Here is a 26,577-nt window from a genome sequence, read left to right on the forward strand (position 1 = left end):
CTAGGGAATCATCCATTTCCTTGCCCTTTCCAGCTTCCAGAGGCTGCCTGGACTCACTACCCTGCATCATTCTGACCTCTGCTTCTGTCATCACATCTCCATCTCTACCTCTGACTACGTTCAGCCCACTTGGCTAATCCAGGATAATCTCCCCATTATAAGATACTTAATTTACTCACATAGGCAAAATCCCTTTTGCCGGGTGAGGTAGCATATTCACAGGTTCCAGGGATTAGAAATCGGATACCTTTGGGGGGACATTATTCTTCCTACCACAGCAACCTACTTACCACCAGTGCCCCTTTGAGTTCATATTTATTTGTAGAAATAAGCCTGGGAAAAGAGTTGAGCCCATGTTTGCTCATGGACATGAAGACAAAGCACTTGTCTTTTATTTATTTATTTATTTTTTGGCACTTGTCTTTTTTGTACCCATCTTCTAATTTTGCTCAAAATCACACAGATCTGTAGCCTGGTTTATGCAACTGCAGTAGGCTGAAGTTTGCATTTCCAGAGAAAAGATTGTTAGGACATCACTTTCCCTATCATTGGTATATTATCATGTGATCATTCGCTCACCTCTTTCTGCTTCTTGCCCCGGAGAGCCACATTGCTGACGCTGCTGCTCTCTCGGAGGGAGTCCACGGAGTCTCCGTAGAGCAGCTTAATGGCCCTGACGAGCCGGGCACAGGAGCGGCTGTGGTGCAGGTAGCAGTGAGGGTGGCAGTAGTCAACGTGGGTGCAGATGAAGCTTTGCTGATTGCACAGCAAGATCATGACCTGGAACACAGACATCACTGAAGCTCAACCAGGCAACCAGGGTACAGACCAACTGTGAACGACGATGTGGGGTGGAAGATGAAAAGTGAGAATGTCAACTTTCTTTAATGGGTCTTAAAATCACAATAATTCCACAGAGAATAATAATTCCCACAAGAGAACAAAGGGTTACAAGCCTTTATGTACGTGGCTTCTTTTGCTCCCTGGATTCACACTTGATAGAAAGTTCTTTTTGAAATTATACAAGGTTAAGTGCTCTTCAAAAGTTGAAACAATTATCGGGGAGCGTCTGATTCCCAAATATTTTCAAATGAAGATTCTGAAATTAAAATGTATTATTTTTTCAGCTCTTATGTTGTAGAAGGAGCCAGGAGAAGAGCAGAAACTAATGAGAAGCTCCATCCCAAAGGATTTGGCTGGCCTTTGACAGCTGTGGGATGTCTTTAACTCCAGCCCACCTACATGGAACATGAAAACATTTCTGCATCTTCCACCCTAGCCTCTAACCTTCAACTGGGCCTTGAAACCCAGTGTAGCACTTCATTTCCCTCTCTACAAACTAATTTGTTTTCAGCTTTTGGGCTATTCTAGCTCTTCACTTGTGGCTTGATCTGGCTCAAATCTTCATATCTTCTAGACTTCTCAAGTAGTATTACAGAAAAGAACTCAGTTGATTTAAATGATATGGTTATTTTAAGAAAAGAAATGAAGGGCCTTGAGATGATAACTTCTTAAGTTGCCTTCCTAAAAGGGCAGTAGCATTCCTAGAGCTGCAAGTTTAGTCAAATCTGCACAGAGTAATCTTCTGAATGATTCTATCCTTCATGAAACTAGTTCCCACCCCAACACCTAAACTGTGCGAGACCATGTGCCACATTGAATGGAGAACATAAAGTAAGTCTACACAGATAAGACCAATCGAACCTCTAGAAAGGGCTGCCATGCATTTCCTTAGGAATGAGAGGTCCTGCTTAATCTGAGACAAATGTAAATAACAGTAACAATGCACCCCTCTCAAACTCAGCTAACAATACCTCATACTCTTCAAAGTTTAAAAAAAAAATAGGTGTTGTCTGAACAGAATATCCAGATCTCTCTCAAGATTCATTGAAGATCCCTGATATTCCTGTTTATACTAATATGAGTCAGGGCACAAAGAAGAACTGTAAACCTTCCCTTGTTATTCTTGAATCTGGCCAAAAAATGGTTCTTTGACTAATAAAACTGATAAACTTCTAGCAAGACTGATCAAAAAAAGAGAAAGAAAAGATAAAACCTACCAATATCAGAAATGATACAGGCACATTACTGTAGATCTCATGAAATTTAAGATGATCTTAAGAAAATATTATACAGCGTCTCCCCACAACTAGGGCATCTGCCACCCACTGGTGGGGGACCCTGATGCCCAAGGAGACAGGAGGAACCCCCAAGTGAACTGGTAGGATGTGGGGGGACGGGGGAGGAGGAGAAGTGGAGGCCAGACAGGATAGGTGTCCCTGAGGCCAGGGAGATCAGGAGAGGCAGAAGGGAGGGTCCCTCCAGGAGGAGGGAAGAGGAGAGGAAGGTGACTGCTCCACCCACTTGGGCCTGGGGAAACTGCTGAGCTCCCAGGCCAGTCCTCTGCCCTTCAAGGCCCCCTCCAGGCCACGTGGGTGCTTGGGGGCATAGGAAGGAGGCTGGGGAGATCAGGAGAGGTAGGTGGGAGGGGCCCTCCAGGAGGAGAAGGAGAGGAGTGGAGGGCGTTCACCCCAGGCACTCGAGCCCAGAAAGCCTGCTGGGCTCCCAGGTGAGGTCCCCTACCCTCTGAGACCGGGGTGGGGGCATGCCCAGCCCCTTCTCTTCCTTGAGCCTAAGCACCACCCCCCACAGCTCCCAGGGCCTTTTCCAGCCCTGTGGGTCCTAAGCATAGCCCCTGCCCCCGACCCAAACCTCACCTTTACTTAGGCCCCGCCCTCCACAGCCAAGGCCTTTTCCCCTTTTTTTCTTTTCTTTTTTGTTTTTCTCTTTTCCCTCCTCCTCTTTCTTACTCTTGTGGTACTGTTGTACCTTCTGGTTGTTGATTCATCTATATTTTTATTTTTATATTCTTTCTAACATATCTGTTAGTTTCCTAGTATAATTTTATTTTTTACTTTGTAATTGTTTTTTGTTTGTTTGTTTGTTTGTTTTGCCATCCCACATGGCTTGCGGGATCTTGGTTCAGAAGCTGGGGGTTGGGCCAAAGCTCCTGCTGTGGGAGCTCTGAGTCTGAACCACTGGACTAACAGAGAACCTCATACCCCAGGGAATATTCATCAGAGTGAGGTCTCACGGAGGCCCTCATCTCAGCACCAAGACCCAGCTCTACCCAACAGCCTACAAACTTCAGTGCTGGAAGCCTCAGGCCAAGCAACCAGTAAGACAGGAACACAATCCCACTCACTAAAAAAAAAAAAGAGAGAAATGGCAAAAAAATATGTCACAGATGAAGGAGCAATGTAAAAACCTGCAAGACCAAGTAAATGAAGAGGAAATAGGTAACCTACCTGAAAAAGAATTCAGAGTAATGATTGTAAAGATGATCCAGAATCTCGGAAAGAGAAGGGAAGCACACATTGAGAAAATACAAGTGTTTAACAAAGATCTAGAAGAACTAAAGAACAAACAAACAGAGATGGACAGCACAATAACTGAAATGAAAAATACACTAGAAGGAATCAATAACAGAATAAGTGAGGCAGAAGAACGAATAAGTGAGCTGGAAGACAAAGGGTGGAAATAACCACCAAGGAGCACAATAAAGAAAAAAGAATGAAAAGAATTGAAGACAACCTCAGAGACCTCTGGGATAACACTAAACACACCAACATTCGAATTACAGGGGTCCCTGAAGAAGAAGAGAAAAAGAAAGCATCTGAGAAAATATGTGAAGAGATTAGAGTTGAAAACTTCCCTATCATGGGAAAGGAAATAGTCACCCAAGTCCAGGAAGCACATGGAGTCCTGTACAGGATAAACCCTAGGAAAAACACATGAAGACACATAGTAATCAAACTAACAAAAACTAAATTGAAACAAAAATATTAAAAGCAGCAAGGGAAAAACAAATATGACATATAAAGGAAACCCCATAAGACTATCAACTGATTTTTCAGCAGAAACTCTGCAGGCCAGAAGGGAGTGGCAGGATATACTTAAAGTGATGAAAGAAAAATACCTATAACCAAGATTACTCTACCAAGCAAGGATCTCATTCAGATTTTATGAAGAAATCAAAAGCTTTTCAGACAAGCAAAACCTAAGAGAATTCAGCACCACCAAACCAGCTTTACAACAAATGCTAAAGAAACCTCTCCAGGTGGGAAACACCAGAGATGAAAAAGACCCACAAAAACAAACCCAAAACAATTAAGAAAATGGTAATAGGAACATACATGTTGATAATAACCTTGAATGTAAATGGATTAAAGGCCCCAACCAAAAGACACAGACTGGCTGAATGGATAAAAAAGATCTAGATATATGCTGTCTACAAGAGATTCACTTCAGACCTAGGGACATATACAAACTGAAAGTGAAGGGATGGAAAAAGATATTCCATGCAAATGGAAATGAAAAGAAAGCTGGAGGAGCAATACTTGTATCAGATAAAGTAGACTTTAAAATAAAGACTACTACAAGAGACAAAGAAGGACACTATGTAACGATCAAAGGATTAATCAAAGAAGAAGATATAACAATTATAAATGTTTATGCACCCAGCATACGAGCACCTCAATACATAAGGCAAATGCTAACAACCATGAAAGGAGAAACTGACAGTAACACAAAAAGAGTGGGGATTTTAACACGCCACTTACATGAATGGACAGATCATCCAAACAGAAAATAAATAAGGAAATACAATCTTTAAATGACACAATAGATCAGATAGATTTAATTGATATTTACAGAACATTCCACCCAAAAGAGGCAGAATACAATTTCTGCTCAAGTGCACATGGAATATTCTCCCAGATAGATCACATCTTGGGTCACAAATCAAGCCTTGGAAAATTTAAGAAAATTGAAATCATGTCAAGCATCTTTTTGGACCACAACGCTATGATATTGGAAATCAATTACAGGAAAAAAAACTGTACAAAACACAAATACAGGAGGCTAAACAGTGAACTACTAAATAACCAAGAGATCAGTGAAGAAATCAAAGAAGAAATTAAAAAACACATAGAAAGAAATGACAATGAAAACACGATGATCCAAAATCTATGGGATGAAGCAAAGGCTGTTCTAATAGGGAAGTTTATAGCAATTCAATCTCACCTCAAGAAACAAGAAAAATCTCAAATAAAAAATTTAATCCTACACTTAAAAAAACTAGAGAAAGAAGAACAAAAAAACCCAAAGTCAGTAGAAGGAAAGAAAGCATAAATACCAGAGCAGAAATAAGTGAAACAGAAACAAAGAAAATAGCAAAGGTCAATAAAACTAAAAGCTGGTTCTTTGAGAAGATAAACAAAATTGATAAACTCTTAGCCAGACTCAACAAGAAAAAAAGGGAGAGGATGCAAATCAATAAAATTAGAAATGAAAAAGGAGAAATCACAACTGACACCACAGAAATACAAAGGATTATAAGAGACTACTACAAATAACTATGTGAAAATAAAATGGAAAAACACAAAGAAATGGACAAATTCTTGGAAAGGTACAATTTTCCCAGACTGAACCAGGAAGAATTAGAAAATATAAACACACCTATCACAGTAATGAAATTGAAACTGCAATTAAAAATCTTCCAACAAACAAAAGTCCAGGACCAGATGGCTTCACAGGCGAATTCTATCAAACATTAACAGAAGAACTAACACCTATCCTTCTCAAACTCTTCCAAAAAATTGCAGAGGGAGAAACACTCCCAAATTCATTCTACAAAGGCACCATCACGCTGATACAAAAACCAGAAAAAGATATCACAGAAAAAGGAAATTATAGACCAATATCACTGATGAACATAGATGCAAAAATCCTGAACAAAATACTAGCTAACAGAATCCAGCAACACATTAAAAGGATCATACGCCATGATCTAATGGGATTTATCCCAGGGATACAAGGATTCTTCAAATATGCAAATCAATCAATGTGATACACCACATTAACTAATTAAGGAATTAAAACCATGTGATCATCTCAACAGATGCAGAAAAAGCTTTTGATAAAATTCAACACTTATTTATGATAAAAACTCTCCAGAAAATGGGCATAGAGGGAACCTACCTCAACACAATAAAGGCCATATACGACAAACCCACAGCAAGCAGCATAATCAATTGTGAAAAACTGAAAGCATTTCCACTAAGATCAGGAACAAGACAAGGATGTCCACTCTCACCACTCTTATTCAAAATAGTTTTGGAAGTCCTAGCCATGGCAATCAGAGAAGAAAAAGAAATAAAGGAATACAAATTGGAAAAGAAGAAGTAAAACTGTCACTGTTTGCAGATGACATGATACTATACATAGAAAATACTAAAGATGCCACCAGAAAACTACTAGAACTAATCAATGAATTTGGTAAGGTTGCAGGATACAAAATTAATGCACAGAAATATCTGGCATTCTTATACATCACCAACAAAAGATCAGAAAGAGAAATTAAGGAAACAATCCCATTCACCATTGTAACAAAAAGAATAAAATACCTAGGAATAAACCTGCCTAAGGAGGCAAAAGACTTGTACTCAGAAAACTGTAAGACACTGATGAAAGAAATCAAAGATGACATAAACAGATGGAGAAACATACCATGTTCTTGTATTGGAAGAACCAGTATTGTGAAAATGACTATACTACCCAAAGCAATCTACAGATTCAAGGCAATACCTATCAAACTACCAATGGCATTCTTCACAGAAATAGAACAAAAAATTTTACAATTCGTATGGAAACACAAAAGATCCCGAATAGCCAAAGCAACCTTGAGAAAGAAAAATGGAGTTGGAAGAATCAGGCTCCCTGACTTCAAACTATACCACAAAGCTACAGTAATCAAGACAGTATGGTACTGGCACACAAACAGAAATATAGATCAATGGTACAGGATAGAATGCCCAGAGATAAACCCACACACATATGGTCATTTAATTTATGACAAAGGAGGCAAGAACATACTGTGGAGAAAGGACAGCCTCTTCAATAAGTGGTGCTGGGAAAACTGGACAGATACATGTAAAAGAATGAAATTAGAACACTAACACCAAACACAAAAATAAACTCAAAATGGATTAAAGGCCTAAATGTAAGACCAGAAACTATCAAACTCTTAGAGGAAAAACACTCTTTGACATAAACCACAGCAAGATCTTTTTAGACCCACCTCCTAGAGTAATGGAAATAAAAACAAAAATAAAGAAATGGGACTTAATTAAACTTAAAAGATTTTGCACAGCAAAGGAAACCCTAAAACATGACAAAAAGACAACCCTCAGAATGGGAGAAAATATTTGCAAATGAAAGAACAAAGGATTAATCTCCAAAATATACAAACTGCTCATGGAGCTCAATATCAAAAAAGCAAACAATCCAATTAAAAAATGGGCAGAAGAGCTAAATAGACATTTCACCAAGGAAGATATACAGATGGGCTAGAAGTACATGAAAAGATGTTCAACATCACTGATCATTAGAGAAATGCAAATCAAAACTACAATGAGGTATCACCTCACAGTGGTCAGAATGGCTATTATGAAAAAATCTAGAAACAATAAACACTGGAAAGGATGTGGTGAAAAGGGAACCCTCCTGCACTGTTGGGAAGAATGTAAATTGATACAACCACTATGGAAAACAGTATGGAGGTTCCTTAAAAAACTAAAAATAGAACTACCATATGACCCAGCAATCCCACTACTGAGCATATACCCTGAGAAAACCATAATTCAAAAAGAGACATCTATCCCAATGTTCATTGCAGCACTATTTACAGTAGCCAGGACATGGAAGCAACCTAAGTTGCACGGTCTGGGAAGATCCCACATGCCGCAGAGCGGCTATGCCCGTGAGCCATGGCCGCTGAGCCTGCGCGTCCGGAGCCTGTGCTCCGCAACGGGAGAGGCCACAACAGTGAGAGGCCCGCATACCGCCAAAAAAAAAAAAAAAAAGATTCAGGCACCTCAGTGTTCATAGCAGCACTATTTACAATAGCTAAGACATGGGAACAACCTAAATGTCCACTGACAGATGAACGGATAAAGATGTGGTATATATATATATACACATACATACATACATATATATATACACACAATGGAATATTGCTCAGCCATAAAAAGAATGAAATAATGCCACTTGCAGCAACATAGATGGGCCTCAAGATTTTCATACTAAGTGAAGTAAGCCAGACAGAGAAAGACAAATACCACATGATATCACTTATATGTGGAATCTAAAACATGACACAAATGAACTTATCTACGAAACAGAAACAGACTCACAGACATAGAGAACAGACTTGTCATTGCCAAAGAATAGGGGATGTGGGGGAGGGATGGACTGGGAGTTTGGGATTAACAGATGCAAACTATTATAAATAGAATAGATAAACAACAAGGTTCTACTGTATAGCACAGGGAACTATAGTCAATATCCTGTGATAAACCATGATGAAAAAGAATATGAAAAAGAAAATATATGTATATATGTATGACTGAATCACTGCTGTAGAGTAGAAATTAACACAACATTGTAAATCAGCTATACTTCAATAAATTAAAAAAAGAGAATATTATAAACATCTTTTTGTTAATAAATGTGAATATTTGGATTAAATTAACAAATTCCTAGGAAAAAAAATCAATTTGCCCAATCTGCTCCCTGGAGAAATCTTAATTATATTACATAAATTAAATCTGTAATTAATAATTTTACTACAAAGAAATTTTTAGATCTAGAAGGTTCTACCAGTGACCCCTTCTAAATATTTAAAGAATAAATAACTCTGGTCTTACACAAACACTTCCAGAGGGTTAACGGTACACAAAACTAAAAAGCATTATTGAATAAAATTGAAGAGATCCTAAATGAATGATGGAACACAAATTAATGGAGGATAGACCATTTTATACATTAGAAGACTTATTAAAGATTTTAATTCCTCAGTTTTAATGATCTTTGTATTCAAAGTAAGGCTGCTGTGGAAGCTTTCTTATGGAAATTAACAAGGTGATTCTAATAGAAATGAATATAGCCAAGAATAGAACAGGCCACCCTGCAGAAGAACAAAGCTGGAGGATTTACACTTATGTGAAAAAAAGAAATCAGACACAATAGAGTATCCAGCATATGTCACCAATTATATGCATTTCAAAAACAGACAAAATAATTTTTGGTTTTAGAAGTTAGAATGGCAGTGACCAATAGGGGAGAGTAGTGGCTGGTCGAGGGCCCGGGTAGGGCTTCTAAGGTACTGCTAATGTTCTTCTTGAACTGGTGGTGGTTACACAGATGTGTCCATTTTGTGAAAGTTTATTGAGCAGTACACAAAGATTTTGTATGCTTTTTAATATGTAGGTTGGACTTCACTAAAAAGTTTACTTTAAATATAGCTGCCTCAGAGATTCTCAAAATCAGCCAGTTCTGGAGATTAACCAGTTCCAAGGGCATAGCACTGTAAACACTGAGCGTGAGGTACCAGCCAGCCCTTTATCTGACCCTACCAGGAAGTCAGATTAAAATCAGAGGAGATGGAGACATTCCATATCTAAGATCAATAATAGTGCTGGCCTCTTCAATAAGTGGTGCTGGGAAAACTGGACAGCTACATGTAAAAGAATGAAATTAGAACACTCCCTAACACCATACACAAAAATAAACTCAAAATGGATTAAAGACCTAAATGTAAGGCCAGACACTATCAAACTCTTAGAGGTAAATATAGGGAGAACACTCTATGACATAAATCACAGCAAGATCCTTTTTGACCCACCTCCTAGAGAAATGGAAATAAAAACAAAAATAAACAAATGGGACCTCATGAAACGTAAACGCTTTTGCACAGTAAAGGAAACCATAAACAAGATGAAAAGACAACCCTCAGAATGGGAGAAAATATTTGCTAATGAAGCAACTGACAAAGGATTAATCTCCAAAACTTACAGGCAGCTCATGCAGCTCAATATCAAAAAACCAAACAACCCAATCCAAAAATGGGCAGAAGACCTAAATAGACATTTCTCCAAAGAAAATATACAGATTGCCAACAAACACATGAAAGGATGCTCAACATCACTAATCATTAGAGAAATGCAAATCAAAACTACAATGAGGTATCACCTCACACCAGTCAGAATGGCCATCATCAAAAAATCTAGAAACAATAAATGTTGGAGACGGTGTGGAGAAAAGGGAACCCTCTTGCACTGTTGGTGGGAATGTAAATTGATACAACCAGTATAGAGAACAATATGGAGGTTCCTTAAAAAACTAAAAATAGAACTACCATAGGACCCAGCAATGCCACTACAGGGCATATATCCTGAGAAAACCATAATTCCAAAAGAGTCATGTACGACAGTGTTCATTGCAGCTCTATTTACAATAACCAGGACATGGAAGCATCCTAAGTGTCCATCAACAGATGAATGGATAAAGAAGATGTGGCACATATACACAATGGAATATTACTCAGCCATAAAAAGAAACGAAATTGAGTTATTTGTAGTGAGGTGGATGGACCTAGAGTCTGTCATACAGAGTGAAGTAAGTCAGAAAGAGAAAAACAAATACCATATGTTAACACATATATATGGAATCTAAAAAAAAAAAGTTCTGAAGAAACTAAGGGCAGGATAGGAATAAATATGCAGACGTAGAGAATGGACTTGAGGTCACAGGGTGGGGGGAAGTGTAAACTGGTATGAAGTGAGAGAGTGGCATGGACATATATACACTACTAAATGTAAAATAGATAGCTAGTCGGAAGCAGCTGCATAGCACAGGGAGATCAGCTCGGTGCTTTGTGACCACCTAGAGGGGTGGGATAGGGAAGATGGGAGGGAAATGTAAGAGGGAGGAGGTATGGGGATATATGCATATGTATAGCTGATTTGCTTTGTTATAAAGCAGAAACTAACACGTCATTGTAAAGCAATCATACTCCAATAAAGATGTTAAAAAATGATAATAATAATAGTGCTGGCAGTACCCTGCCAACTGTGGATCTCACATCATGCTTCCCGACCTTTCTTTTCCTTTCTTTACACCCAGGTCAAACCTTGAACTGTAATCTGTGCTTGGGATTCCCTCCTGCCTGTGCCCTCTGGAGAGCCCTTTGAGGTGTGACCTTCATCATCTTAGAATCTCCGTGTCCTAGTTTACAATTTGATCTAATACAGACTCAAGACTGACACCATGACCTTGCTCTCAGCATTTGTGGTGACCTGTATAAAACTATCGTGATGCCTTGCCTTGTGTCACTCAGTTTCTCTTGACCACCAACCTGGTCTGATCCCTCAGGGTTTTTTTCCCTGACTTATACTGACTCACAAGCCAACTATAACAAAGCACCCTTGGTCTTAGATAAGCTTCAAATGAATATAATCCAGCAGAAGACCAGTCTTAGTGAGTATCCAGAGGTTCAGCTGAAATAAAAGCCTATAATGTTTCTAATAGCCTGAAATGATGGATGTTTTTAGTACGGTCTTTCATCCTACCTCCACAGATCTTCCCCAATGCCAAAAGAAATTGATCTCAGCGCTCTTTCTGAGATTCCTACTTACATGAAGCCATGACATGTTCCTGTGGTAATTTTCCTCCGTGCTGGCTGTACTCATTCCCTCTGGCTCAATGCTGGGCTCACTTGCACTCCAAGGACTCCCTTCTTCAAAAGAAAAATACCAAGAAAGGTTATATTGTTCTGTCTCCCTGGAGAGCATGTTGCTATGGTATAGTGGTCCATGCTTTTGAATCCTAGGGCAGACTACCATGGCCAATGGGTTACGGGGCATAGCATCGGCTTTAGTGGAGTAATATTAACAGGAGCTGTTCCCTTCACCACCAGCTGAACTGGCAATTACAAAGACATTTATGATCTCTGTTATGGTGGCTTCCATTTTGAGATATGGGAGCAGAGAAAAAGAACAGAGTCAAGTCCTTGAATTGCTGAGATGAGCAAGTTATTGGTTGAGTGTGCCCAAATCCATTCCAGACTGCCCAGACCTCGCAGGTGTAGTTAAGTAGGGACACCAACCAACCTGCAGTGGCCACAAAGGGTGCTGCTACCTCCACTGCTGCTGTGACTACGGCTAGTGCTACTACTCTTAACACCACCTGGCTTTGCTATCAGAGCTATTTCAAAGATGGGTGGTGCCTTGGAAAGACTAAGGGAATTTGGAAGTAACTGTGCCCAACTGTGGACAACCCTTTGTCCAAACTCGTCTCTGTAGGAAACTGTGAAGGAGACATGTCACAGGAATTCTCTACTTAGTATACTAGATAACAAAGCTTTGTCCTCAAATCTACAAGCTTTTCTGGGTATTTTCTATGACAAAACTATGCTTCTAGCTTGGATAGTTTGACTTAACTGGCTAGGCTACGTTGATCAATTTAAATAATTAATTCAAATAATATTTTCCCCAAAACTAACTGATGATACTCTTACAGCTCAGGCATGTAACAAAAGATGTCGTAAGGTTTTTTCTATTGTCTCCTTAAAAAAATAAGCTGAATCTTAACTAACGCATAAATTAGCTATTTTCAAAGGCAAGGGTGGGTAGGTGTAGAAACATTTTCTATTTTAAACTCTCCTTGATTAAATATACTCAGCTTCTGTTTCAGCAGGCTAGATTGATAATTTATCCACATTTCCTGACTGACTTCTGAAACAACTTACTTAGAAAGAAGAGTTTTACACTTTGGTTTTCATACAGCAACTGAAAGGCAAAGAATATGCACTTCAATTTTTAACCTAACATTTAAATTCTAGGCAGCTGGTGAGTCCTATCGGCAAGCCTGCTTAATCTTTTTCTTGTCTACTAAGATGATGATGAGAGCCCATAGGACCAACACATTTTGGGATTCAGAGTCTCTTTGGGTCCTATAGTGACAATCTACAGCTCTGATTGTATATAAAGCTTATTCTTAGGAGTTTAACATACTTTACTATCATCCCTAATTTATCTTTAGAGCATCCTTTCACAGTAGGCAAGGAGTACACAGAATTATTCTCACTGGGTAGCTGGGGAAAACAAATCCCTGAGAAGTTAAGTGACTTGCTGAAGGTCACTAATTGTTAGATGGAGACAATCTTTCCTTTCTGAAATTTTGGTTGTTTCTACTGGGAAATAGAGACTTTAGTTTACGGAAGACTTTAAGCCAGCTATTCCCAAGGGAATATCTACATTTTTTTGCTTTAAAGGTCTTGACCAGAAGAATAAAGGCACAAAGATCTAGATTTCAAAAAACTGTCCTTGTCATTAAAATGTTTTCTTTCCCTACTGTAGACTCCGTATGCTCCCTGCTCAAGCTGTGGTCCTTGAACCAGCAGCATCAACTTTACCAGGAAGCTTGTTAAAAGCGTAGAATCTCAGGCTCCCATCCCAGAGATGCTGAATCAGGATCTGCGTTTTAACAAGCTCCCAGCTGACCCTGTGCACAATAAGGCTGGAGCAGCCCTGCTCTGGAGGGCAACATAGCTTATGGACTAAACGAGTACTCTAACCTATGACTCTGCCCTCCATCTACTGATGTATCAGAAAATGGACTTGAGCTGTTTGGGGATTCGGTCTCTGTCTTCCTACCCCCCACGTCCCTGCACAGCCCACTCCTCTATGTTACCTAGGTCAGTGACAGTGTCCCTGCTCTGGGACAGCTGCAGCTTCTCAGCCTCAGACTCTGAGTCCTGCCGTGATAACTTGCTGCTCTTTAAGCTGCCGACCCGGCGAATGCTGGACAAGGAACCCCCCTTCTTCACCTGGAAACTGCGGGTTCCTTTAATCTGGAGCAGGCGGGAACCTCCTATCCTGATCTTCCTGCTGGGAACTGTATTAAAAGAATAAAATAGGGCTTTTTCCCCCTTAGTTCTCCGCAGCCAGCGTTAGAGCCAAGCTCTCCCCAACTTGTCCCTGAACAGCCTCCTCTCTGCTGGCCGGGATGAGCAGCATGTCTGGACAAGGAGCTTCTCCCAAGCCCCAAGTCAGGCGGCTTTGTTAGGTGGGCAGGAGGCTGGGTCCACCACGAAGGGCTGGTGCAGCTTCTTTCTTGGACACACAGCTCATCAGTGCTAGGAACAACCTGCTCTCTCTTTGGCCCAGAATTCACAAGCATGAGCGCGCCCTCGCCACGGAGTCCTCCGGGACCGTTAGTACGTTCACACAGCATCATTGCTTGATTCAGCAGAACCACCAACCATTTGTTTTTGTTTTTCTTTTGAAATGGGACTGACAGACTTATGTGAGTTAGGGAAACCCCTTCATGGAAAATCCCTTCATTTGGGAATACCTCATTAAGAAATAAAAACAAGAGGCGCTTCTCTCTCCAACAGTCAGCAGTGGGTTCCACTCAGCTCCTCAGCAAAGTCACTAAAAGATGTTTGCAGTGGGGTGCTTTGGGTGAACGTGAGTGTGAAATGATTCCATTTTCAATGCACCTAATGATTTCATAGCATCCTCCTCTCAGTCAAAAGGTTGGGTGAGATCTGAGTCCAAAAGTTGCAACACCCTGAATCAACCTTACAGTCTACGTGAACCAAGAAGAACATGCATTACTCCTCTTTAGTGTTCTGGAAGAAACAGTCATCAGTGAGGAAGATAAAAGGGTAAAAGAAACACGTTCAACTTGAAACCTACATTTTAACCAAAAACATCCATATTTCCCATAGTCATATCCACACCTTCTTTTTCTTTTGAGGACTTGGTGTTGTCACACATTGATATGGTAAGGGTGATTTTGAAAGTGTTTAGGGCTTCAAGTGATTATCAGGAAGGGGCTGTTTTTGTAAGGTTTCCTTCTTAAGACATGAACAAGATTTCTTACTAATTATTTAAGGCACAGCTATTAATATTTTAGTGCCAATCAGGAAGATTGCATTTTAGTCTCAAGTTTCTCACTCACAGGAGAGTTAGTCTGTGATAGAACTCATATTGCTCCATAAAGTGTTAATTAGTGCCATATAAAGGAGCCTAGATTCCTGTTGAATAATGTGAAATGTTTAATCTCTGATTTACTCGTATGACTGAGACAGACTAAAATTATCACCACTCAGCTGGCAAAGGCTTCATGGAGCTCCATGAACACATCTGGATAGAATTTCACATCTAGACAGAAATTCTCACAGCACAGTTGAATACATCCCACAAAGACCATAATGCTCTATTTTAGTTATAGCACAAAACTCATCCACTGTATTTTTCAGTGTTATTTTTAGGTATAATTGAGACTTTATGACTTATCTGAAATGCATTTGAAACTGAATATACTTATCATTTTTAATTACTATTAATACAATTTATGTCAAAAGAGATTGGGAAGTAGAGAAAAAGATTAAAGAAATAATTTAAAAATTTTTACAGAGGCACACTTTGGCATTCTTTGCCTGATTTCATGATATTTTTCAGCCTACAAGTACAGCAAAATAACCCCAGATTAATATGACATGAAAAAAAATTTAATTTTGAGAAACTGTTCTATCACCAAAGATAATTGGAGACATTTTATAGCACTGAAAAAAATAATGTTCAGAATTATGGCATTGGTTACAAAGGACATAACATAGTTAGAATTCAGATTTGGTAAAGTACATGAAAGACATCAGTCGAGATTCTACACCACTGAAGTTTAGCCTTTATCTCCATGACAACGAGAACTAGTATGAAAGCAAAACAAATTCATCTGAATTAGATAAAACATCTCTTTTCCCTTTTCTCTTACACCACATATATCCATCAGCAAGTCCTGCTGATTCAACACTTCAAAATAGCGTAGGATTTTGAAAGCCCTGTCACCTATTCCCTAGACTAATATAACTACCAAACTGCTTGCTCTTACCCCCACTCTAACAGCTTGACTCATCTTTTAAATACATAAATCATAAATATAAATATTATATCGCTTTTCTGGTCAAAACCTGACAACAACTCTCAGACACATTTAAATAGAATTAAATTTCTAACCATATCTACAGACCCTATTTATTTGTCCTTTGCCTGACCCTCTCTCCTACTGCTCTTCCCCCAACTCATTCTGTTGCAACCTTGTTGTCCTTTTTGCCCTTCGTCACATGCTCCAAATTCATTCCTGCATCGGAGCCTTGTTCTCACTGTTGTCTCTGTTTGGAAGACTCTTCTCTCAGCCCTTCACATGACTGGATCCTTAACATCACACAAGTCTCAGCTCAACGTCACTTAAGACTACAATCCTTCCTACTTCAGGTTGCTACCAATTCTCTGACCCTAACTTGTTTTCTTCATACTACTTATCTCTACTTGAAAGTCCAGAATTTAATGTTATTCACTATTAAGTTATTAACTATTAGCTAATATAAACTAAAATACATGTGGGAAATTTTCCCTGTTCATTGCTGTATTCTAGGAACCTGTAATAGCGTCTGGTATACAACAGGTGCTCAGTATATGATTGTTGAGTGATCACACGTCTCGGTGTCTGTATTCTGGAATGCCAGTCTTAGTTTGTATCTGGAATATGGATAAAATGATCTGACAGATCTTGCTTGGAGATTTTAGGCAGACATTTTTAGTTCTAAGGATTATTTCATGTTAGTTTTCCTTTGTAGAATCCAAATTGTCCTCAAGTTATTTCAAGAACTCACAGTTTTAGATGTTATACAAACAGATGGTATGAAATTTTAAATAAAATTTTAATAATCTGAGTTAGCAGGGTCCCTGTGGTCCCCATTTTCACATCAGCTTTAGCATCTGGTATCAGCTTATTGAAAGGATTAAGGAAGATTTAGGAATCATCAGGAAGTTTCTTGCCAACTGGTAAAGGACATTTTATGAATATGTTCTCATTTTATCTATACTTTTAGTTTTCTGCTCCTAATTTATTAAATAACTTTCATGTAATTACATAGCCATTCTATGAGGAGAAAAATTATTAAGTATTTGTGTGTTTGAATATTAAAGGCAATTTACATAAATGATAATCATGAAATTAAAGTGTTCTTAAAAATTAATCTGAGGTTTTATTTTTTTAAATGGTGTAGAATTTACTCTGCTGAAATTTGACCATGTCAGTATTAGCAATTTTTATTTCAACTACTTTAAATAATAACTAACATAATAATTTTGAATGGGAAAAAAATCCCTGTGGGATATGTTTAAAAGATGGGAGTTTCACAGAATCATGGACATAGAGAACAGAATGGTGGTTGCCAAGGGGTAGAGGGTTGGAGGAGGCATGGAGTGGGAGGCTGGGGTTAGCAGATGTAAGCTATTATATATAGAATGGATAAACAACAAGGCCCTACTGTACAGCACAGAGAACTATACTCAATATCCTATAATAAACCATAGTGGAAAAGAATATAAAAAAAGAATGTACATATATGTATAACTGAACCACTTTGCTGTACAGCAGAAATTAACACATTGTAAATTAACTATACTTCAATTAAAAAATATTGATAAAAAAGAAGGATGTTTCTCATCATATGCAGTCATCCTTGTCAGAAGTAGTAGTATTTGAACAAACCTTGACTTGATACCTTTGTATACTCAGAAACTGCTAAAATTTGGCTAATCCTTCCCGCAACATGGCTTCTGTTCACCATAAATTCAACACAATATAATTATTTGCATTTTTTAAATGCTGTGACAACAATCTGATCTTAAAATATTAAAAAAATTTTTTCCAGACTATATCCATTCCTTACAACATTTTAAATATTTTAAATATGTTGTGTTTTCTTTATCTAGGGCTATGTCTTTCTTAAAAAACATATATATATTCTTTTTCAGATTATTTTCCATTATTGGTTATTATAAGATATTGAGTTTCTTCCCTGTGCTATATAGTAGGTCCTTGTTGTTTACCTCTTTTATATATAGTAGTGTGTATATATGAATCCCAAACTCTTAATTTGTCTCTCCCCCCCCCCCACCAACCCCTGTGGTAACCACATTTGTTTTTCTATGTCTGTGAGTCTATTTCTGCTTTGTAAATAAGTTCATTTGTATCATATTTTAAGATTCCACAAATAAGTGATATCGTATGATATTTGTCTTTCTCTGTCTTCACTTAATATAATCTCTAGGTCCATCTATGTTGCTGCAAAAAGCATTTCATTCTTTTTTATGGCCAAATAATATTCCATTGTTTGTATATGTATATATATACACATATGCATATACATACACACACACACACACACACACACCCCCCACATCTTCTTTATCCATTCATCTGTTGATGAACATTTAGGTTGCTTCCATGTCTTGGCTATTGTAAATAGTGCTGCTATGAACACTGGGGTGCATGTATCTTTTCTAATTAGTTTTCTCCAGATATATGCCCAGGAATGGGATTGCTGGATCACATGGTAATTATTTTTAGTTTTTCAAGGAACCTCCATACTGTTCTTCATAGTGGCTACACCAATTTACATTCCCACCAACAATGTAGGAAGAGGTTCCTTTTCCTCCACACCCTCTTTGGCATTTATTATTTGTAGACTTTTTAACAATGGCCATTCTGACCAGTGTGAGGTAATACCTCACTGCAGTTTTGATATGCATTTATCTAATAATTAGTGATATTGAGCATCTTTTTATGTGCCTGTTGGCCAAGCCTTCTTTGGAGAAATGTCTATATAAGTCTTCTGTAGGGCTATGTCTTTTGAGAATCATGCATTCCTTAAACTACCAAACATTTATGCAGTCACTGTCTGCAGAAAATATACCAATGGATACAACTGTCTTTGACTCTTTTTACAAATATGCTGTTTTCTAGTGGAATTCATTAGAAAAACATTGAAGGATAATGAAACTTAAGAAAATAGAAAAATCAAATAGAGAAGTTAACAGTTTAAAGGAGCCTTTAAAGAGCAACTTAAAACTTTGCAATCTGTAACTCATATTTAGGATTTTCTGCATGGATTTTAATCGATATGCTCATGATACAGATTAAAAAAAACAATGGTGACAATTATTTATTGTGTTCTTATTAGGTATCTGGTACTGAGTTTATGTTTTACTTGCAATGTCTCTTTTAAAGCTTTCAACATTCCAATGTGGTAGGTGTTATTAATCTAATTTTACAGGGAAGAAAACTGGCTTAGAAGGTAAGCAACTTGGACAAGGCCACATAACTACTTTATTTCACCACTTTAAGATGCACATTTTTTTACATTTGAACATCTCTGAAATTGAGATTTGGCTTACAACTGATGACATCTTAAGATCACTAGAGCCAGGTGGCAGTTGGGACACATTTGCTATTGCTTGTGTTCATGTGAATATCTAAAGCACCAGCAACAAAATGTACAAAATGGGTGCCAGTGTCTTTTAAGTCCCAGGAACCAAATGATAGTTGGGTGGAGGAGTGGGTGGGATGGTAAGTCAGATGTGTTTGGGAACATTCCTGAAGCAGAGACTGAAGGAGGCTAGCTTCATACCGTTGCACGTTGGCTTGTGTAACTATCACCAATAGCTTTACTTCTTTTACAGATTCATTTAAGAAATGATGTGTTACTAACACAGAGGACATTATCACATATAAAAACACAGACACTGACAATTCTGAGTTGAAAAGTGATTAAGAATTTGATCTCTGAATTGAAGATGGTTTAGAAAACCTTTAACCAGTTTACCTGGCTGCACAAAGTATGATATAGACCGATAATAAAAATCTACATCTAATTACATCTGAAAGTCCTCTTTCAGTAAGAATAAAGCACAAATTAAGTGATAAGAAAGTACTGCATAAAAGCTGAATGGGGAGTATTTTTCCTTTCTTATTGGTATATAAGATAATAGTTCATCTTACAACTAATGTCATCTTAGATTCAACGGGATACGGAGAATTGCTGAGCCGGAATTAGAGTCTGACTGCAGAGTCCAACTCCTAACTAGCATGATTGCCTACCTCATTGAGTCAACAACAGTTTTGGACTTCTTTCAGTGCACAATTCTGCAATTTAGACCCGAGACCAAATATCCCATGAGAAACCCTGAAACGTGAATTAAGTTTTGCTTATGCATACCTTTCTTCTCCTCAACACCTGCATCTGATTTGAGGGTGTGGCTACTACTGTGAAGGGAATCTTTTGAGTCTTCATTTTCATCCAGGACACCAGCAAAGCTGATCTTCCTCTCATATCTGTGCCGGTCCAACTCAGGATCCAAACGAAGTCGGCAGCTCTCCAAGTCCTGAAATGTCAGTGAGGAGCACATGGATGCTGGCATCTCCCCAGCACTGCATTCGTTTTCCGGCAAACCTCCCTCCTTTTTTTTTTTTTTTTTTTTTTTTTTGTAGTACGCGGGCCTCTCACTGTTGTGGCTGCTCCCGTCGCGGAGCACAGGCTCCGGACGCGCAGGCCCAGCGGCCACGGCTCACGGGCCCAGCCGCTCCACGGCATGTGGGATTCTCCCGGACCGGGGCACGAACCCGTGTCCCCTGCATCGGCAGGCGGACTCCCAACCACTGCGCCACCAGGGAAGCCCCCAACCTCCATTTTAAGCTGCGCATAACAGCATTTAAACAGCCAAATTTCCCTCTATCTAATGCCAGGTTTAGACTGGGGTCATGAAAATGTCTTCCTTAATCCACAGGTTAAGGATTCAGTCTCACAAGACTGTCCCCACTTCAGACATCAGTTGTAAGGCCAAGTGGTCACCCGTGCTTCTAACCAACTGGTTATAAATTGAAGGTTCCAACAACACCCCTCCTCAGGTTCAATTAATTTGCTGGGGGGGGCTCATAGAACTCGAGAAATATTTTGCTTACTAGATCACTGGTTTATCATAAAAGGATATAATCAGCAACAGCTAGATGGAAGAAATGCACAGGCTGATGGTGCCAAGCTTCCACGCCCTCTTCAAGGGCAGCGCACTCCCCAGTCTTCACGTGTTCACCAACCAGAAGCTCTCCAAACCCTGTTCTTTTGGGTCTTTATGGAGGCTTCATTACATAGGCATGATTGATTAAATCGTTGTCACCTGGAGGTGAGGGGGTGGGACTGAAAGTTTCAATTTTCTAATTATTTTGTTGGTTCATCTGGTGACCAGCTGAACCTTAGGTAATCTAGAGGCATTCTACAAGTCACCTCTTAACATAACAAAGGACACCTTGGTCACCCTCCCGACTTAAGAAATTCCAAGGATTTTAGGAGCACTGTGCCAGAAACAGGAATGGAGACCAAACATATATTCTTATCATAAATCACAATATCACACAACAGAAGTAGAAAACAAATACCAAGGTGATGTTGGAGTTAAATCCTGAGGATTAAGTAAAGTTAGCTCTGCAAACTGGTAGGGAAACCAGTTTGGTTTCCTCTTAAGAAACCTCAGGGGTAATGGCCAGAGGTTTAAAACAGGATCATGCGTTGGAGGAATCTCTCACTCTCTTAGGAGACTTCATGATCCCAAAACTGAAAATAAGCCTTGGGGAGTTTAAGTATTTAGTAGGAGTTTGGCCTGTGAGGCCCCAGTGTGGACATTTGCCCTGTTCTGTAAATGGAGACTCGCTCATGCTGAAGATCATAATTAATCATTAATCTATGAAGCGCTTTCAGACTTGATAAATGAAAAATATATAAAATGCTAACTTTATTTTTATACAGCATTTTTTCTAATTATGACATAATAATCCCTCAGATTCAAGTAGTTTGAAAAACAAAAACTATTTTGAAAAACCCAGTTTGTACCAAGATTAAAATCTTATGCTTTTAACTATTATTAATAAATGAAACTTTAGACTCTACATATCGTTTCTTCTTTTCCCTTTGAATTAAGAACAGAAGTTATACTTTGGTACTCAGAAAATTATATCACATCTAGAAAAATAAGGAACCACATGGAGTCTATTTAACACTGTCAAAAAATATTCTAGGAATATAATTGTTTCTCTGAAATTAATCTCTTTTAGGAAAAAAAATAACCTAACTACTTTCCATTTTGGTAGCCAAATTTAATTAGATAAGTTTCTTAGGTGGGACAAAAAGTAATAAAATAACAATTCTGATTATCAAAAGTAGTTCTCTCTTCCAACTTCTTGTATCTACTAGTCAAAATCCTACTTATCTTTCAAAGTTACATTCAAATGTGATCTCATCCAGGAAGGCTCTTCAGATTTTTCCGGTCCCTTCTTTGGCCAACCCTGGCCCTCTGCTCCTTTCTTAAGTGTGTTGTTTACGTGTCTGTTCTCCTGTTACAACATAGTCATCTCTGCATCACCCCCACTCCCACCTCTGCATCCATCACACCACCTTGCTCACAGCCTTACTCTCAAATATTCATCAGTCTACTCTTCATATATGTGAACAGTGCTTTGCTTCTGATTCTTTAACTTTAGGAGCATTTGGAATCCAGCAGTGTATTATTTATAACCTGACTTGTTAAATCCAGTTGATACAGTTGGTACAGCTTCTAGCACAATCTTGTACAAAAGCATCCAATATGTTGTTTTCCCTAATGAATGAATATAGATGTACAGAGACTTCCTTACTGCCTTTTACTTTATTATTATGGACTCGTCTTGGCGTTGGATGGGAATTAATTTAATTCCATGTTGCTTGGTCATCAGTTATTGGTTTTACTAATTCAACAGGAGAACATTTTAACAGACCAGGAGTTTTATAGACAAAATTATCTAAAAAATATTTCTTTGTTTTCAAGTTTGGAAGTTAACAATCAGAGAAAAATTGATTGCTATGCTTTTTATGATAAATATTGTAAAAAGGCTTTTTCCTTTTTTAGATATTATTTGTATGGTTCACAAAAAGAGTGAATAAAAATGCTACCAGAAGTTGTTTTTTTGGGGGGAAAACACATTAAGTTGCATCCAGGGATCTATCTGGGAAACAATTTGTTAAGTTGGTAAAAATATGGTTTTAGCAACATTTTAAACCCTTTTGATATCATTTTTCCTTTTCTCTTACAGTCATTCCCCACCAAACCAGTGAGTGGTCTCCTGCGATTTCCTGACCCTATCAAATTAACCTTTAGTTATTGTATTTTAGGCTCTTTTGCTTTCTCTTCCACACTTTGGATATAACTAGGACTTTTTTTTTTTTTTTTTTTTTTTTTTTTTTGCGGTACGGGGGCCTCTCTCACTGTTGTGGCCTCTCCCGTTGTGGAGCACAGGCTCCGGACGCGCAGGCTCAGCGGCCATGGCTCAGGGGCCCAGCCGTTCCGCGGCACGTGGGATCTTCCTGGACCGGTGCACGAACCTGCGTCCCCTGCATCGGCAGGCGGACTCTCAACCACTGCGCCACCAGGGAAGCCCATAACTAGGACTTTTTCAAGCAAACAAATATTTCACAGGGAAATCTCTTTTATCTTGGAAATGGCCTTATGACATATCTATCAGAAAGACTTTTTCTTGGTAGAAAGTTTATGTTCCCTATCTTCTCCCATCCTCAAATCTCAGATCCCAGGATATTTATAGCTTCTAATGTGATTTTTCTGGCTTATACTTTTATTATTCTGTACATTAGGGTAGCTATTTATTTTTACTGCTGTTAAAAATGTTACTGAATAAAACATCCCAAAGATCTATAAATACTCTTACAGCAAGTGCTTTGTTAAAACTTTAGAATATTTCGTTTTGATGGTATTTATGCTTAGCCTCTTAGATTCACCATTTAGTACAATTTCTTAAAAAAATATTTCAAGCATTTATAGTTTCTGTGTTGGTAAAAGTTTTATGATACTGTTTTTTCTACAATAGTTAAAAAAATGTGATTTGAGTTTTCTTTATCATCAACTGTAGTTAGATAGGTTAAACATGAGAAAGCATCTTTCCCATTTATTTTATAAAGGTCACATCCCAGTACAATATATGAACGTATACTTGACAATGAAAATCCTAGCTTAATGAATAAAAGATTTGTGAGACCTAGTTAAAGGCAATGAAAATTTTCCTCTTATTAACTGAATGATTGCAGCCTCTGTTTTAGTTTAATTTCTTGGCATTTTCTCCTAGATAGCCAGTTGATTATACAGTCATTTTTAAAAGATTTGATTCATTTTCTTAAAAAATGAAATGTGTTACAATAATAAGGAATATTTAAACTATAGCTTTATAGTGATGAAAGAAAGAACAAAAGTAAGTGACTCAAATTTCAAGATTCTTATGTTTTAAAATCATAATAGGTCAAAATGGTGACCGTTAAAAATCTGTAAATTTAAAAGTAGATGTGTTTCTGTGCTTTTATGAAGACTTTGATACAATTAGAATGTTGATAGAATAACACCAACAGAGGCCTACAGATCAGACTTGACTTTAAACTAAACACGTGTTAAGTGGCAGCCTTGATTTGATTTTATAGAACAGTCTCGATATAATAGTGAAGGTGACAATTCAGAAAAATCAATGTTCAGGATAACATGAAATTAAGTAAGGGCAGTAAGAAGAACTCTCTTTTTCAGTATTTAAAGGGTGCAGTTTCACAGGCCACATGTCGGTATGTTTCTCTTGAAAACATATTTTACCTATAAATATTTCCATTTTATGTTTTAGACTGTGAGGAAACAGGCTGTCCAGACATTGGAAAATCAGAGTTAGAGGCACTGCTCAGGAATACCAGAGCACTGACTTTTTTGTCCCGTTCCCTCCCCTACCTGCCCTCTGGAACTAGGTTATGGCCTTTTTCATGCTGAGTTTGGTCAAAAAAGCAGGAGAGCTGGTGGATTGTAAAATCCACCTAAATGGAACCACACAGATTGTTAGTGTACCAACTGTTCTGGTTGAATAGTGTAAATCTGTGTAAAGGGGGAAAGAAGAGAATTTGGTTCCTCAGCTCTAGTTGGATAATGCCTATGACAAAAGAACCACCGGAAACTTGGTGCCTGTTAGGGAACAAAGGGCCAAGGAAAATGGGCTCTGAGGTGTGCCTCTGTCCCAAATACTCTGTGATGACTCCTGGCTCTTGTTAGAATTTGTATCCTAAGTTAAATAAATCAGACCCTGATGGTACAGGGGTGTGTGTGTATGTGTGTGTGTGTCTGTGTGTTTCCATGCACGTGTGCGTGTGTGCATGCACACATGTTCTTTCTCTGCCTATCTGTATCCACAAGAAATACTGCAGAAATAAAATATACGTTCAGAGGCATTTACATGCTAAAGACTTGAATCTTTTTGCCCTTAGTTTAAATGAGAAAATTCATTGGAGGCACATGAATTTATGAGTTGTTAGTATGAAAAAAAAATCAGTGATTCCTGGAAAATGCTGGCCATTAAACTCGTAGTTTGCAGAGTAAAGGAACCTGGAGGTTCTCAGACATTCCTAGGTTAACTGACAGTGATCAATCAAACATCTTACCCAGTGGTACCATCTTTAGTGATTTCAAGGTCAATTTTAGTTCTTTTTTTTTTTAATAGATAAAAGAGATTTTCTTTTTATATATGAAAATCCCTTGGTTGAATTTTTAAACTATGTGATACATTTGGTCATTTGGTATTTGAGGAAACTGTGAATACTCAAAGTCTAGCCACATGGTTGGACTCTCCAAGTAGCCTCATTATTAATATGTTTTACGTACCATCAGAGGCTCAGTGCGTGGTCTGGGCAGGCAAGAAAAGGTCTCTCGCAGGAAGGTGGTAATCTCCAGGAGAAGCTGGCATGCTGCCATCTTCAAGGCAAAGGGGCAGCCACATTTAGAGGGGTTCACAGTACCTATGGAATGAAAGAGTTCTTTTACAAGCAAACAAACCAATAAAAAATAGAGAGGCACAGTTTGATGGACATAGCTACACATGTGTAAAATCAAATTGCATATGAGAATGTTACCTATACACGTCCAAAATGAAACTGCAAATGAGGATGTTTCCTATACACGTTCAATTTACCTGGTCCCTTTAGAATAATCTATGCATTACAATACACCTCTCTTTTTCTCCATTTTGCAATTCTATAATGAATGCCTCAGTATTAAAATGTCAATCAATAAGAATTAAATTATTCTCCTCAAGGCATCATAGAGTAACAAAATGCAGCTCCACTAGACTGGAAAGCCTTTTAATTAAAACAGAAACAGAAAGCAGTCCTGCCAGATTTTCATATCGTTATTCAATCAGATTTAGACAAGGTACAGAGCCATGAACTAGATTTGGAACTACAAAAATCCTGTCAGCTCACTTTGTGAGAGACGTCTGTCTTGATGTTCTTAGAGCAGTGAAGTTGTTTCAGCTTTAGCCCAGATGTGTTTCTGTAGTGTAAACTAGGATTACTTACTTGGTCACCTCTATTATACTGTTTATACAAGTTAGCCTGTCATATTACGGAACAGCTACACTAGAATACGCAAATATTCTCCTTTGCTTTGAAGAACACCAGTCTTTGAATAAGTAAAACATTGCATCCACCATAGACCAACAAATGGATTTTGCTCTAAAGGCAGATAATGGCCAAGGTGACACCAGAGACTTTTAAATCCTCAGGTATAGGTCTCAGATACACGACATCACAAATCATGGAGAAATATATTGATTACTTATCAGTGTTCAGAAAAGAAGACCAAAGTCATGCCTCTCATAAAAGAAACAAAATAGTTATCTATTTCCAATGACTCAACTTATCACCAAACATTATATCGTTACATATTAACCTTCCTAAAAATATCTCTAAAATACTTCCTG

General features: G+C 38.2%; 1 protein-coding gene across 11 annotated transcripts in view; it reads right to left on the reverse strand.

The window, feature by feature from the left end:
- The window catches only part of UNC80 (unc-80 homolog, NALCN channel complex subunit), a 243,086-nt gene that overhangs the window by 97,946 nt on the left and 118,563 nt on the right, over nucleotides 1-26,577 (reverse strand). For all 11 annotated transcript variants that reach the window (XM_030853253.2, XM_060301889.1, XM_060301888.1 and 8 more), the window contains exons 25-28: nucleotides 25,482-25,615; nucleotides 19,979-20,144; nucleotides 11,541-11,641; nucleotides 580-780 (exon numbers count right to left, since the gene is read on the reverse strand). In XM_030853253.2, the coding sequence (XP_030709113.2) occupies nucleotides 580-780; nucleotides 11,541-11,641; nucleotides 19,979-20,144; nucleotides 25,482-25,615 (602 nt within the window). The remainder of the gene's footprint in view (nucleotides 1-579; nucleotides 781-11,540; nucleotides 11,642-19,978; nucleotides 20,145-25,481; nucleotides 25,616-26,577) is intronic.

This window comes from Globicephala melas, chromosome 7 (genome assembly GCF_963455315.2).
Source record: "Globicephala melas chromosome 7, mGloMel1.2, whole genome shotgun sequence".
NCBI lineage: Eukaryota > Metazoa > Chordata > Mammalia > Artiodactyla > Delphinidae > Globicephala > Globicephala melas.